This window comes from Periplaneta americana, chromosome 6, assembly GCF_040183065.1.
Source record: "Periplaneta americana isolate PAMFEO1 chromosome 6, P.americana_PAMFEO1_priV1, whole genome shotgun sequence".
In the NCBI taxonomy this organism is placed as follows: Eukaryota; Metazoa; Arthropoda; class Insecta; order Blattodea; family Blattidae; genus Periplaneta; species Periplaneta americana.
In genome coordinates, this window is record NC_091122.1 from 38,654,285 (window position 1) to 38,667,756 (window position 13,472).

General features: G+C 34.6%; 1 protein-coding gene and 2 non-coding genes across 4 annotated transcripts in view; 2 read left to right on the top strand and 1 right to left on the bottom strand.

The window, feature by feature from the left end:
* Positions 1–4,347: 4,347 nt before the first annotated feature.
* TRNAS-GGA (transfer RNA serine (anticodon GGA)) lies at positions 4,348–4,419 on the bottom strand. The gene has a single exon. It is a non-coding gene; the product is annotated as a tRNA-Ser (tRNA).
* A 98-nt stretch (positions 4,420–4,517) lies between these two features.
* TRNAS-GGA (transfer RNA serine (anticodon GGA)) lies at positions 4,518–4,589 on the top strand. Its single transcript has one exon. It is a non-coding gene; the product is annotated as a tRNA-Ser (tRNA).
* A 1,164-nt stretch (positions 4,590–5,753) lies between these two features.
* LOC138701230 (rabankyrin-5) overlaps positions 5,754–13,472 on the top strand; it is a 256,644-nt gene continuing 248,925 nt past the window's right edge. For both annotated transcript variants that reach the window (XM_069827914.1, XM_069827915.1), the window contains exons 1-4: positions 5,754–5,989; positions 6,085–6,274; positions 7,150–7,259; positions 11,783–11,927. In XM_069827914.1, the coding sequence (XP_069684015.1) occupies positions 5,971–5,989; positions 6,085–6,274; positions 7,150–7,259; positions 11,783–11,927 (464 nt within the window). In that variant the 5' untranslated portion in view covers positions 5,754–5,970. The remainder of the gene's footprint in view (positions 5,990–6,084; positions 6,275–7,149; positions 7,260–11,782; positions 11,928–13,472) is intronic.

Genomic DNA, 13,472 nt, shown 5'->3' on the forward strand with positions numbered 1-13,472 from the left:
ATTATTATTATGCTAGGTTTTTATTGAACAAATGCTGTTGACAATATTAATAAGTACCGGTATATTATTATTATTATTATTATTATTATTATTATTATTATTATTATTATTATTATGCTAGGTTTTTATTGGTCAAATGCTGTTGACATTAATATTAATAAGTATCTTATTAGTATTGTTATTATTATTATTATTATTATTATTATTATTATTATTATTATTATTATTATTAAACTGATGCAGCAACGAGTATCACCAAATTTAATTTATAAGCATGGCAATGTATATATTCAGTTTAAGGATAGTATGTTTCACAATTTCCTGAACTCTGCCAGACGAGCTTCTCATTCTGTTCTCTTGTGACACACCTCAAGCATAATTTGGAGAATTTTGTTTTGTATTGTTTTATAAGTCCCCTTGAAAACAGAGGCCTTCTCTATATGATCCCTTAAGGAATAGTGTAATACATACTGAAATTTACTAGCCTTCTAAAGGCACTGGGATTTGTTGAGAATTCAGTTTTGTCATATCCACTTAGTGCCAACACGATCCACAAATCTTATGCAATTTATGAATATATTTAAGACATACATGCATTGTTATTAAACTCCTCATTATGCATATACAATGATTTTGTCTATTCACTGTCTTAACTGACTTGCAACATTCAGTTTCCCAAACAATGATAAGCTTAGAACATGCTTAATCTATACCTTCGAGAATTCCTGCTTTTTGTTCTTGTCTCTTATGATTCATATCTTTTCCACTGACTGTACATTAGGCCTACATAGTCCATAACGAGGATAAGCTAGATGATATCCTAGCCAAAAAAAAAAAAAAAAAAAAAAGAAATGTTGATAGCTGCTATATCTGAAATGAAAAAGAAATTACAAGATAATAAATAAACTCAGAACTACATTTAATATTTTATTCTAGGGTGAAGAGGAATATTAAGGGTCAAGCAGGGATTATCTTACTGATTCACAAAAAATTTAAGAACATTATCACTAATTACACCTATTGGAATGAAAGAATCCTTTATGCACTTGTAGAAGATAATGATAAAGAGAGTGAAACATTTTATAATCAATTACAGCTAGTTTTAAATAAAATTAACAAGAATGACTTTAATGGGAGAGTTTAATGCCCACATTGGCAATTTAAAAATGGGTCAAAATATTGGTAGATTTAGTGAACCAACATCAAATGGTAATGGTCTCTCTGATTGGTTTTGTCCTATATAATCACTGACTTCACCCATGACATCTGCTGGGTCTTTGTAGTCAAATCTGCTGCTTGATTGAAATTTGCTGTATTCATCAGAACTTGTACCTCCACATTCTCTTACATTACTGAGTTTTTACTTCTCACGACTTTACCATTACTTCTAGTAGAGTTTTTATTTACTACATTCCTTACTTTTTCCTTAATCTCTGTTCTTTTTTCCTTCATTTATATTTTCTCCTATTTCAGGTTTGTTAATGTTTTCCAAACAGCATTCTACATCGATTATCTCACCATTGATTTTTTATTTGTCCGTTACTAATCTCACTTAGTGTCCGTTGATCCTCACTGCTTTCAGAAAGGACATTAACATTTTTCTCCTACACCTCACTTCATACTCAAAATCTTTCTCTATACTAATATTTGAGTCTTTTAACGCTTTCCTGTTGCATACAATCTTCTCTTTTATCATCGAGTTTGCCAATTAGACCAAAATGAGCCTGTTATTACCACGTCCAACCTATAGACTTCCTTCACTTGTCCATTCAAAATATCTATTTCCATCTAGACCCAGCACACTTTTAATAACACTTCATACGTTTCCCAAGACTGTTCCTTTTTGGCTCATCTATCCCAAAAAATATTAAATTATTCTTCCTTTTCTCTTCTTCTAAGTATTTCACCTTTCCTTTCAACATCTTGTTCTCCTTTTGTAGATCTTCTATCTTCTTATTAATTACTAGCCGTACCCGTGCGCTCCGCTGCACCCGTTAGAAATAAATATAAAATAATTACATTAAAAAAAATAGGACATTTGATCCAGGGAACATTCGTGTTTGATATAAGGATAAATCGTTTATTATGTTACTTAATTTAAATTGTATTAAACAAATTAAAATGCGACCATTTTGATCCAGAGACCACTCATTTGGTCATAAAAATTATTTTAGGAAATACAGGAAACGAATGTACAGAACAGCCTATCAAGTTTTCTGTGCATAAGAAGCTATTTTAATCTTACCTGTCCTCGATTCACTCAGAAGTTACTGTAATAACATTATAGCATTATGTTCATCTAGAGAAACTACACTTTCCAATGGTGAATTAATAATTAATTATACAAATCGGTTAATTTAGCTTCCGATATTACTTCATACAAACACAGAAACATTATCTGTAGGCTATCTTTCATAGCTTTCGATTGTTGCTGTCCAAGGCCCCTTATAGACGAAGTCACTTGTTTTTTAATTCATTACACGGCCTTAGATGACAGTTATTTTAAGCTTAAAACTCATTTATCTCATTAAATATCAGTCCTATCAAAATTTTTCAAGGAATAAAACTTATCGCAAATTATTTTTATAGAAACTTTTGTTATGTAACATTTTTCACAAAAATCAATAATAAGCGAGATATTTCGATTTATTTAATTCAGGCACCCTTATAACCCCTCTTTTAAATAATGTATTTTGAACGCCATATAGCCTAAAATCTAAGTTACAACGAACTTAATTTATATTCCAATTTTCATCGAAATCGGTTCAGCCATTATCGCGTGAAAAGGTAACAAACATACAGACAGACAGACAGACATACAAACAAAAATTTCAAAAAAGCGATTTTCGATTTCAGGGTGATTAATTATATATGTTAGGACCAATTATTTTTGGAAAATCGAAAATTACCAGAAAAATTTCGGCTACAGATTTATTATTAGTATAGATAATGATGCTTTCCCATAGACTTTCGATATCCATTTTAATCAGAACCTTCACTTCACATTACTTCGCTTTGCTATGCTACAAGGTGCGTGGTCACTCAAGTCTTACTCATTGCGTTGCTTGTTAAGAATCCTGATTGGCTTTTACTTTTACTGTTTTATCACGGTTGGCAAGATAGTACCTTCCCATCAGTGGTCAATACGATTTTAAACTCACTAACATACTGGTAAAGCTGTGATATATTTGACAATCTGCAAATTTTACACAATAATAAAAATACAAACAAATTATACAATATATACGCATAATATGAATACAAGGATTCAGAAGAAATATTCTGTAGTAACATAAATTTCACATAATGCCGTACATAAAATAAATTATAAAATCATTTCTCCTTAGGAATTTTGAATATATAGGACACTGCTTGTTTCAAGCTCTGCAAGCTACTGACAACTGGAAGGTATCACATCTCACAGCTATCAGAAGCAACTCTTTATGTTATGTAGCCTATGTATGCAGGGACACCTATGTTCGTAAAAAAAAATGAATCTGTTCCCTAGCCATGGGATTATAAACTTTCTGGTCTTTTTACATGATGTTCGTTTCAACATATTTTGCCGAAATTTACAGTTTATTGTATTATGTCTGTTGTCTCTGTTGTCTCTGAGACATAACAATCGAGAGTGGCAGAACATCTGTTCAATTATTTTATTTTTAATTACAATTTTTCTTCAAATGAGTTGTCTACCCTTAAAAACTATTGGAAAAGGATGATGATTATATAAATTTTATACAAATATGTAGTATATAATTAATGGGAAACCTTGGTCCATAAGGAAAATGAGAAAAAGAACGAGGAAATAATATGGCACTGTAGAGAAAAAAAAATCTGTTCTGTACCAGAGATACACTGGCATGTAGAATACATCACCCAGTTTTGGAAATGAAATTACAATTATGTTGGTTTGAATGCTTTTTATTTCGGTTTACAAATGGAGAGTATGAATCTATGGTAAGAGAAGTGTCATTAATGAAGGGCATGCAATATATTTTCTCTTCTTATGAAGTGATTTTCCAAAAGTAGTCCCAACTACACACAACAAATTTTTCACTACGGTTCACTCAGAATGTATGATATTTGCTTGTTACCACTTTAATCTTACAGAACTCGCAATTACAAATTTTGTAATATTGCAGAACTCGCAGTTACAAATCAAACGAGTGATTGCACACATGCGCAGGCCTGTAGCTGCTCTCGAAGCTGAGATTACTGAGAGATAGTGCAGCATGGCTAATTTTATAGGCAACTTCGGTGCCTTAATACCTGTAGCGAGGGGAGGTGGTGTGTTTGGGCGTACTCATACAATGATGAGAGAGAGATAGAACGGAGAAAAATTCTCTCCGGCGCCGGGATTTGAACCCGGGTTTTCAGCTCTCCGTGCTGATGCTTTAACCACTAAGCCACGCCGGATACAATCCCGACACCGTTGAGAATCGTCTCAACGGTGTCGGGATTCTCGGGATTGACGATTGTCGGGATTGACGATTCTCAACGGTGTCGGGATTGTATCCGGCGTGGCTTAGTGGTTAAAGCATCAGCACGGAGAGCTGAAAACCCGGGTTCAAATCCCGGCGCCGGAGAGAATTTTTCTCCGTTCCATCTCTCTCTCATCATCTGAGAAAGCAGAATATCTGCATGGAAATATCATATGTACTTCGGTACATCAAAATAAATAAAAAGTACTCATACAAGTTACAATTGTTTCATGGCCAACTACTAACACCATTAGCATTCGGCTGTGGCTGTCATGCTACAGTAAGCATTTGAAATTCTGCCATTTTCTGTTTCACCACAGATCCCGGAACGAGTGCCCATACAAGTGCGGGGAAAGACGTATTCTGACAGTGATGAGGAAATAGGAAAGTATGGGGAAGATAGTCAGTTACATATTGTTACACGTACCCTTCATCAATCATAATAATGAAAATGTTAACATGTTAACAGTAATTTTTTATTTACTCTATTGTATTTCCTTACAGCGTGATACCACAGTCTAGTACTGTAGTTACAAAGCTCAATACGTATGGAATATGCATCCATAGACAATTGCTAACCACTAGGATCGCTAATATCGTCTCATCACATACAATGTGAAACAGTACCCTCATCAACTCAAGCTTCGTGACTGTACGTATATACCGGTAATACTAGACTGTGGTGATAACCATTAAATCGAGGCCCTTATTATATTCATCAATGCTGATATTTCAGTTTCAGAGTCGATTCTTCTGCCATCTATTCCTGTCTTTTGACTCATTCTTTAGTGGTTGTGTCGGCCACATGCCTAGGCCGGTAAGATTACATACTACTTTATTACTATTATTGCTACAGACATGTCACGCCGTCACGGCACGGCTGTTCGTACAGTTGTCTGTGTATGTGTGGTGTGTGATCACTGCTGTACAGATATTTATCTCTTACCTCCACGAGTGAAAAAAAAAATCATACAAATTTAAAAAAGTTATAATATGTTTATCACTTCAATCAAGGATTTATAGTCATTAGGTTTAGGTCCTTTTGTTGGATTAATAAAAATGTATTTACATGGCATGATATTATAAAATAAGAGAGTTTAATACGTAGAGTAATATTAGTGTTGAATAATTTGGTATATTTTAAAATATCGCATTCATTTATGGTAGATGATATGCACTGAATACAGAAATCTAACCAGAATACTGATCAAAGCCTTTAAGATTGCCGCCGGCCAAATACGATCAAGCCAATGATCCATTAAGGATAGAAAAAGTCCGCGAGAGAGTGTGACATCTGTGGCAAAGACACGCATAGAAACTGAGTGCAGGCGGTGGAAATATATTCAATGGAGTTGTGATCAAAGTGGGAGTATCCTCATGCGATTTGAGAATTGAAGGGACTCAGTAAAGTAGTATTGTTATGTATGAAATTAATTGTTTTCACGTGTAGGACCACGGTTCACATTAATGATATTTTGTATAAAATATGGCCAATGCAGATAAAGGTAAGTTTGTTTGATTTAAAGTACATGTTCGACAAACTAGTTGACATTTTTCGTTATAGTTAATACGATAATTAACATGACAAGTGTTGTTACAGGCGAAATTGCTAAACTGCAGCAGCATTTAGCCTTACTGAAGGAACAATATGTAAAACTGCAAACACACTGCAACGAATTAGAAAGGAAATATGCTCTTGCTGCAGCAGCTGCAGGTGACATTAATGAGAACAGCTTTGTTGCAAAACTGCTGAAAACTGTAGCAGAATTGTTTGATCAGGAACTGTACAGGTAAATAGAGGCGGTAGTAGAAATTATTTACAACTTTCAGAGTGTTCGAAAATGATAAAGAAATTTTGCTCATTAAACGTTCTTTCTTCTCACACTTTACTCTTATGCTTTTTTTTTTTTGTTATTAATGTTCATGTTATGCCTAAGTAAGAAATGTTCCCAGTAACGAATATCATTTTCTACATCAATTCAGTACTGTAGTCATTTTGAGTGATAGAACTTGAGTTTGAAATAATATAAACGGCTAAACTAATTTGTGACAGGTTAGGTTGGTTCGTTTAGGCTATTGCTATGCCTTGCATATACGATGAATTGCATCTTAAAAAAAATAGGGCTACTACTACGATATTACGAATGGTAGATAGTTTTGAATGTCAAACCAAATAGTGGACTTTCCAGTTTTCTTCATATCTTTTTCTTTGCCTCTTGTCGAATATGTTCATGGAGACAGCATGTAAGGAGGCCTTCTTATAGGAGTCCTATAATAGGATGAGCTTCATGACTATCATATTAATATTGTTCTTTTTAACTTGAAATTTAAGACCAATATGAAATGAATTTAATAAATTAGATATAGCCTAGATTAACTTCGCTAACGTTTTTTTAAGTTGTTAGAGTAATATTTGTCATTTTGAGAGAGAGAGAGAGAGAAAAGCATTTGCAATGCTGACTTAAAGGCTTATGTAACGAGTACCGGGTACTAGGAAATTTACGTATATTTTCTAATAGCAGCTTCTCTAATGAGTAATAGTGTGCAGTATGCTTGAAACAAAATTTGGATGTGAGAATTCATTGTGAAGTTTTTACCTTTAACCGTTTAATTAGTTGTATTTTATTTAGGTATTATTGAATGTTTTGTAATTTTGTTCCTGCAGCGATATGAAAGTGAAGCTGAATGGACAACTAATTCCAGCTCACCGGTTTGTACTAGCAGCAAGGAGTGAACGTTGGGGTGTTCCATCATTAGCAGATGTTGATTCTCTTGGTACGTAACACAGCACATTAATTTAATATTACCGTAATATATTCGAATACTGGTTGAGGTGATTACCTGGTTGGGTTTTTTCCCCGAGGTTTTCTCCAACTTAAGGGGAGTGTTATGTCATTCCGTGACGAATTCTTGGGACTCATCTTGCCAGATTTCATCTCGCGGTTACTGATTTCATCGATGTGAGATACGGTTGCCAGATTTTAAAAATATCAAAAAGGGACATTGGTAATTTCCTAGTGTCAGTGTTCGAATATATAAAAAAGTTTGGTGAAACTTCGGTATCTCCCCACACTACACAATTCTTCGGCCACATAACACTTAAATAATCCCCTCAACTAACCCAGTAACCTTGTCACATACCTCGGCTTGGAAATAATGCATGACGTCACATATCTGATGACTGATGCTAGGAAATTACCAGGACATTTTACTACAGTTGATATACAAGCGACTTAGTAATAATGTGTATAAATTTTTTGCAAACATACAGTAAAGACTGCCTGCAATAACGGGCTTCCAGCAATGAACAGAATAGATACAAAAGCATAGAAGTTACATCATTAAAAATATATATATATATATATATATATATATATATATATATGTTGTTGTTGTTTTTTTTTTCTAATGCCAGGCATTTGACAAAGTCATTTGACCTCTTGCACTCCAATATTTTTCAAAGATACTGTCATGGTTAGCCACTGACCCACAGATTTTGAGATGTTCTGAATCCATTTCTTAATTTGAGTTGCACAATGGACAGTTAGGGGACTGATATATTCCAATTCTATGCAGATGCTTGGTCAAACAGTCATGGCCTGTTGCCAATCTAAATGCAGCTACAGACGATTTGCGTGGTAAATCGGGAATTAACTGTGGATTTTGACGCAGAGAGTTCCATTTTTTCTCTTGAGAATGGAAAGTTGTAGCCGATTTAAGTGAACACCATATTTTAACGTTTTGGTGGTTACTTCATTCACACACAACCCCCAGAATGTCTGGAGGACCACACCGCTATTGGTCGACGGGTCCATTGGACCTAGTTGGGAGATCTTGTTGATCACCAACTTTCCCTCCTTAAGCCACTGGAGGACGATTTTAGTGCCATAGCAGGTCAGCACTGGGAACAGAAAAGTAGGAAGTGTAGGAAGGAAAGTGAAATGAACCCCTAGGCCTCGAATGCTCTAATGCCGTCGGGGTCGAAGAAAGTAAGAGTTCAGTCAGAGGACTCGATAGGAAAGGGTAGAGAGGGAATTAGGTATTGGATAGAGGAAAATTGTACCAAATTCAGCCATTAACTCATCAAGCTGACCAGTGCTAATGGATGAGTAGCCCCTCCCTTTAGTTCAGCTTGTAAAATTATGCTTACTAACAGCTGCACCACGGGAAGGTAGGGATGGGACATTGGGTATTTGTCCAGGTTGGTTCCTTAAAGCCTTCAATGGGAAGGATTAATGGCTCTCCCCCCTGTATTCGACAAATACCGTTTTGCAGCCATATATATATATATATATATATATATATATATATATATATATATTAACAAAACAATAAAGAAGTTGAAGATGTTGATATAGCGTAGCATGGGATAATTAAAGAACTGTAAACAAGGGTCTATGTAAAAATTGAGTTATTTACTGAACAAAAGTTTATGACATCTCCTCATCCTTATTAATTTATTATTAGTTTCTAATAATATGGCATCAAAATTCAGAAAATTGTTAAGTGAAGTAAGCTGTTGAAATTCCAGCATAAGGGTCTATATTGCGTGTCGAAGGAACAAGCTGCATTTACCTGAGTGAGCAACAACTATGCTATATAATTAATTATATGTTTAATTACTTCACCTTTCATAAACGAAATAGAATGTGTTCAAAACCAAGCTCTCAGGCTCATTACTGGTGGAATCAAAACAACTCCAATAGATTCTATGAAATTCCTCACTAATATTAACAGCATCAAAATGACAATAGAAGAAAAAGCACTGATTCAATATGAAAAACTTATCATATTACCAAGAAACAATTGGCATTCATACAGTCCTCTCTGTAGATTGAAAACTCAAAAAAGTTTAATATCCATGGTTCAAGAATTAAAACAGAAAATCAATATCCCGAATTTAAAAGAAAACTTACAAATTAAACCAAACCCTTTAACTCTATTAAATATAGAATATAATCTAAATTTAACGGAAGAAATACTGAAATCAGAAGTAAACACTGAAATAATGAAGCAATTGTCTTTAGAGACAATTAATATTAGGTACCCTCCACAAAACTGGCTTCATTTATACACCAACGGATCCTTGATCTCCAGAGAACAAGGTGCCGGTGCAGGTGTTACGTGCTGTCTCTTCTCACTTTATAGATCTCTTGGATATGGAACAACAAGCTTTGATGGAGAAATCGTTGCAATAAGTGAAAGCTCAGGAATCTTCTCTGCCACATCAATAAATTTAAGAATGCAGTTATATTGTCAGACTCCAAAGCAGCTATTCTATCACTACAGTCAAGCCGTTCTTATTTCCGGCAGCAAATCACACGACAGCTTCTGGTCAGCTGACACGCTGCTTCACTGGCAGTGGTTGTCGTCAAGGTTATGCAGACGACATACTGCTTCCCGCTCACGGTGGATGTTACTGTGTTGTCAAGTCTACCCTTGTACTCTTAACGAAGTTTTAGCACATGTCTAGTCTTAAACATCGAAAGAAAAATAATTTCCTACGATAAATAATTAGTAATATATGAATACATAATATTATATATTATTGTTATTGTTGATCCTAGCATCCCAGGACACAGAAGACTTACCATGTTGTGCTATAATTGGTTTTTCCTATCATTTGAAATAACGATTTTCGTAAATACAGAAACAATATTAGAAATTACTAAAATGGGAGAAAGCTGTAAAATATAATAAATAAACATTTTTTTATGTGAATGAATAACTAAAACCACACAACCTGTAAATTAAGTAAAATATGTTAGTATTAGAAATTTTGTCATGATAAGTTATTGCTACATAAAAAAAATTACACGAAGAACCTTGCCTACCGGTATTGTTCAATTTAGAGGTGCTACGCCTAGATCGCTACAATCATTGTTGGTACCTGCCGCCGTCATAGTTCTCCGTTTATTTTCTTCTTTGCCGGATTGTCCGTACGTCTCTGTCGTTATTTGAGAAACCGTGCACTTGTTCACATCACACGCATCAGCTGTTCTTTGCACTACTTGCATTAAAGGCAATAAAATACCCTTATTTTCACGTTCCTTTTCGAAATAATCTCTAACGCTAAGAATCATTTCTCTGCTTTGCGAATTGATGGCCTTTCGACTCCGCAGCATTGTGATGCTCAAAACTCAGCGATAACATAGCACTAACAACAATAACACTGCACTACCGACTGCGTTCGTTCTCTATTGGCTTGACAGAGATTTAGCAACACCACTATTGCCTACCTTCATCGCGCCAAAAGTCGAGAAGGCGTGGCCACGCCGGAAATAAGAACGGCTCGACTGTAGTCTCTAAACACACACCTTCGTCTCAAACAGCAGAAATAACTAAAATGCTCTCTAAATTAATATCACTCAATAAAAGAATTGTATTCCAATGGATACCATCCCATTGTGGAATCCTGGGAAACGAGAATGCGGATGCATTAGCAAAGAAGGGCAGCACTGCTACTTACAAACCTGTTACTAAATCTACGTATTACTCTGTGAAAAGATTTATTAAATCTACATACTTAGACTTCAACAAACAAAATTTGATAACACAATCACAAGGGAAAAAATGGAACTCTCTGCATCATAATCCACAGTTAATTCCCGATTTACCACGCAAATCGTCTGTAGCTGCATTTAGGTTGGCAACAGGCCATGATTGTTTGGCCAAACACCTGCATAGAATTGGAATATATCAGTCCCCTAACTGCCCATTGTGCAACTCAAACCAAGAAATGGATTCGGAACACCTCAAAATCTGTGCTTCAATGGCTGACCATGATAATATCTTTGAAAAATATTGGAGTGCAAGAGGTCAAATGATTTTATTGTCAAATGCGTGGCATTAGAAAACAACAACAACTTTTTTTTTTATAGCTGACCTGTTTCCAATTACATTTGTGATATTGGCCTAATTAATTACATATTTTTTTTATAGCTGACCTTTTCCAATGACACTTCAGTATTGTTCTGTGTCGAGAAATAGTAGTTCACAATCTTAGTTTTGAAATTTATTATATTTTAGTTACACATTGTGATAAAATATTTAGCAATTTCATCTGTGGAACAAGGATCTATGTTATCTCACAGTTGCATATCCCATCTCTGCACGTAACAATGTACTTCAGTGAGCCTCTGCTCAAAATGTGAGAAATGTAACGTAGAGCCTTGTTCATCGCTGTGCCACAGTTAATGATAGTGAACTATGTTTATAGAAACTGTACAGAATTTCTTTCCCACTTAAGACGAAACGGCAAACTAAATTTACAAGTGTGACAATTATTTGTTTTATAGATTGGAGTGATTTGGTACCAGAAGTAGGTGCTGCAATGCTCAAGTGGGTGTACACAGATCAAGTGGACTTCTCACGTGGCGATACTTTTACACTTGATCTTATGAGAACAGCGAATACATACAAGCTAGAAGATCTTGTTGCAAAGTATGTTCTATTATTTCTTTAATAAGATTTTATGATGATTTCGAGGTTTTTTTAGATAAATTTGTGAAAATTTTTATATCATGATGTTAATTTTTCAGAAGATAATGTTATGTGACTACAGTAGAACTTTGTTATAGCGACCTCATTTTGTGCGACACCTTACCTATGACGTCAAATATTCTGTGGTCCCAACTAATTCCCCATAAGACATAAGCTTTTCTACTTTGCTTAATACAACAAACGTATATGCATCTACCTCACATATAACGTCATTTTCAACCTCAGTTTGGAATACGATTTTCTAAGAACCAAAGTATTTTAGGATATATTTTGTTGAAATCTGGTAACCTGGCAAATTCTTTACTGTCCCCTTCTGTCATAGACCCCTGAAATGCAGGCAGATTCCTCACCCCATTGTAACCCGCCCGAATTCATGTGGTATTGCTGGTAGCTGCATGCGATCAATTTTGATAGGAAGTTTTCACTAAATGGACGCATTTTAACGCAGTATGGCCACTAAAAGAAGAGTTTTAACATTGGAAGAAAAAATTAAAGTGATTCATCAAATTGAGAATGGAATTAAAAAAGCTTACATGTGTCATGAGTTAATTTCACAATCCAAATGATTTGGAAGAGTTAAAGATAAAATTGTTGCTGCATTTGAACAGAATGGATCGAAGCTAGAGGGGGGAGCAATGAAATTGTAACTGAAATTATGAACATACTCGTAGAACGTAATTTAGAAAGTGTGTATTCGGCAAGTAGGAGACAACAGAGTAAAATGGCTGATTACTTGACTCCTAAGTAAAGAAGTTTAGTGAGTACGGAACAAACTGTTTTAATACAGAATACTGTATTGTACGTGTATTTTATTATGTTCATGGTAGGCTTAAAAAGTGAATACATAAATCTAAAATAAGTCTAATTAAATTTGTTATTTTTCATTTTCCACCTCACTAGACTGATAATACTAATCTCGGTTACTACGACACTCGTTTATAACAACATAACTTTGAAGGTCCGTTGAATGTCGTTATAACCAAGTTCTACTGTACTTTTAAATCTGTTAACGTACGTTAAATATGTTACCATAACTTCGTAAAATTCTATTGTAATTATATGGGAATATCATCACAGAATGTATTTTTTTCCTTCCTTGTAATCACACGAGATTTTGAGTAAAAACTGAATTTCAAAAAATATTCTTATTCTCGTACAGTAGAATCCCTCTTATCCGGCACCAAAGGGACCAGACTAGTTCCAGATACGAGATTTTGCCAAATAATTGAATAAATACTGGTGGTACGTAAAAAAATTCCGGTTTTGAGAGATGGTAGTATTCATCAAAACAAAAAAACAATGTCTAATAAATATGGGTCCTAAAATTAATACCTTCCGAGATATGAGTAGCCATCAACATCATTGGTCGTGCTTATTGTGATTTCCATTCATTGTACTAATGCATTCTTCAGCCCTCCATCTTAGGAAATCAGACTTTGTTACCCTTTTGTTTACTGCATTTCTGATATGATACTGTATATCCAA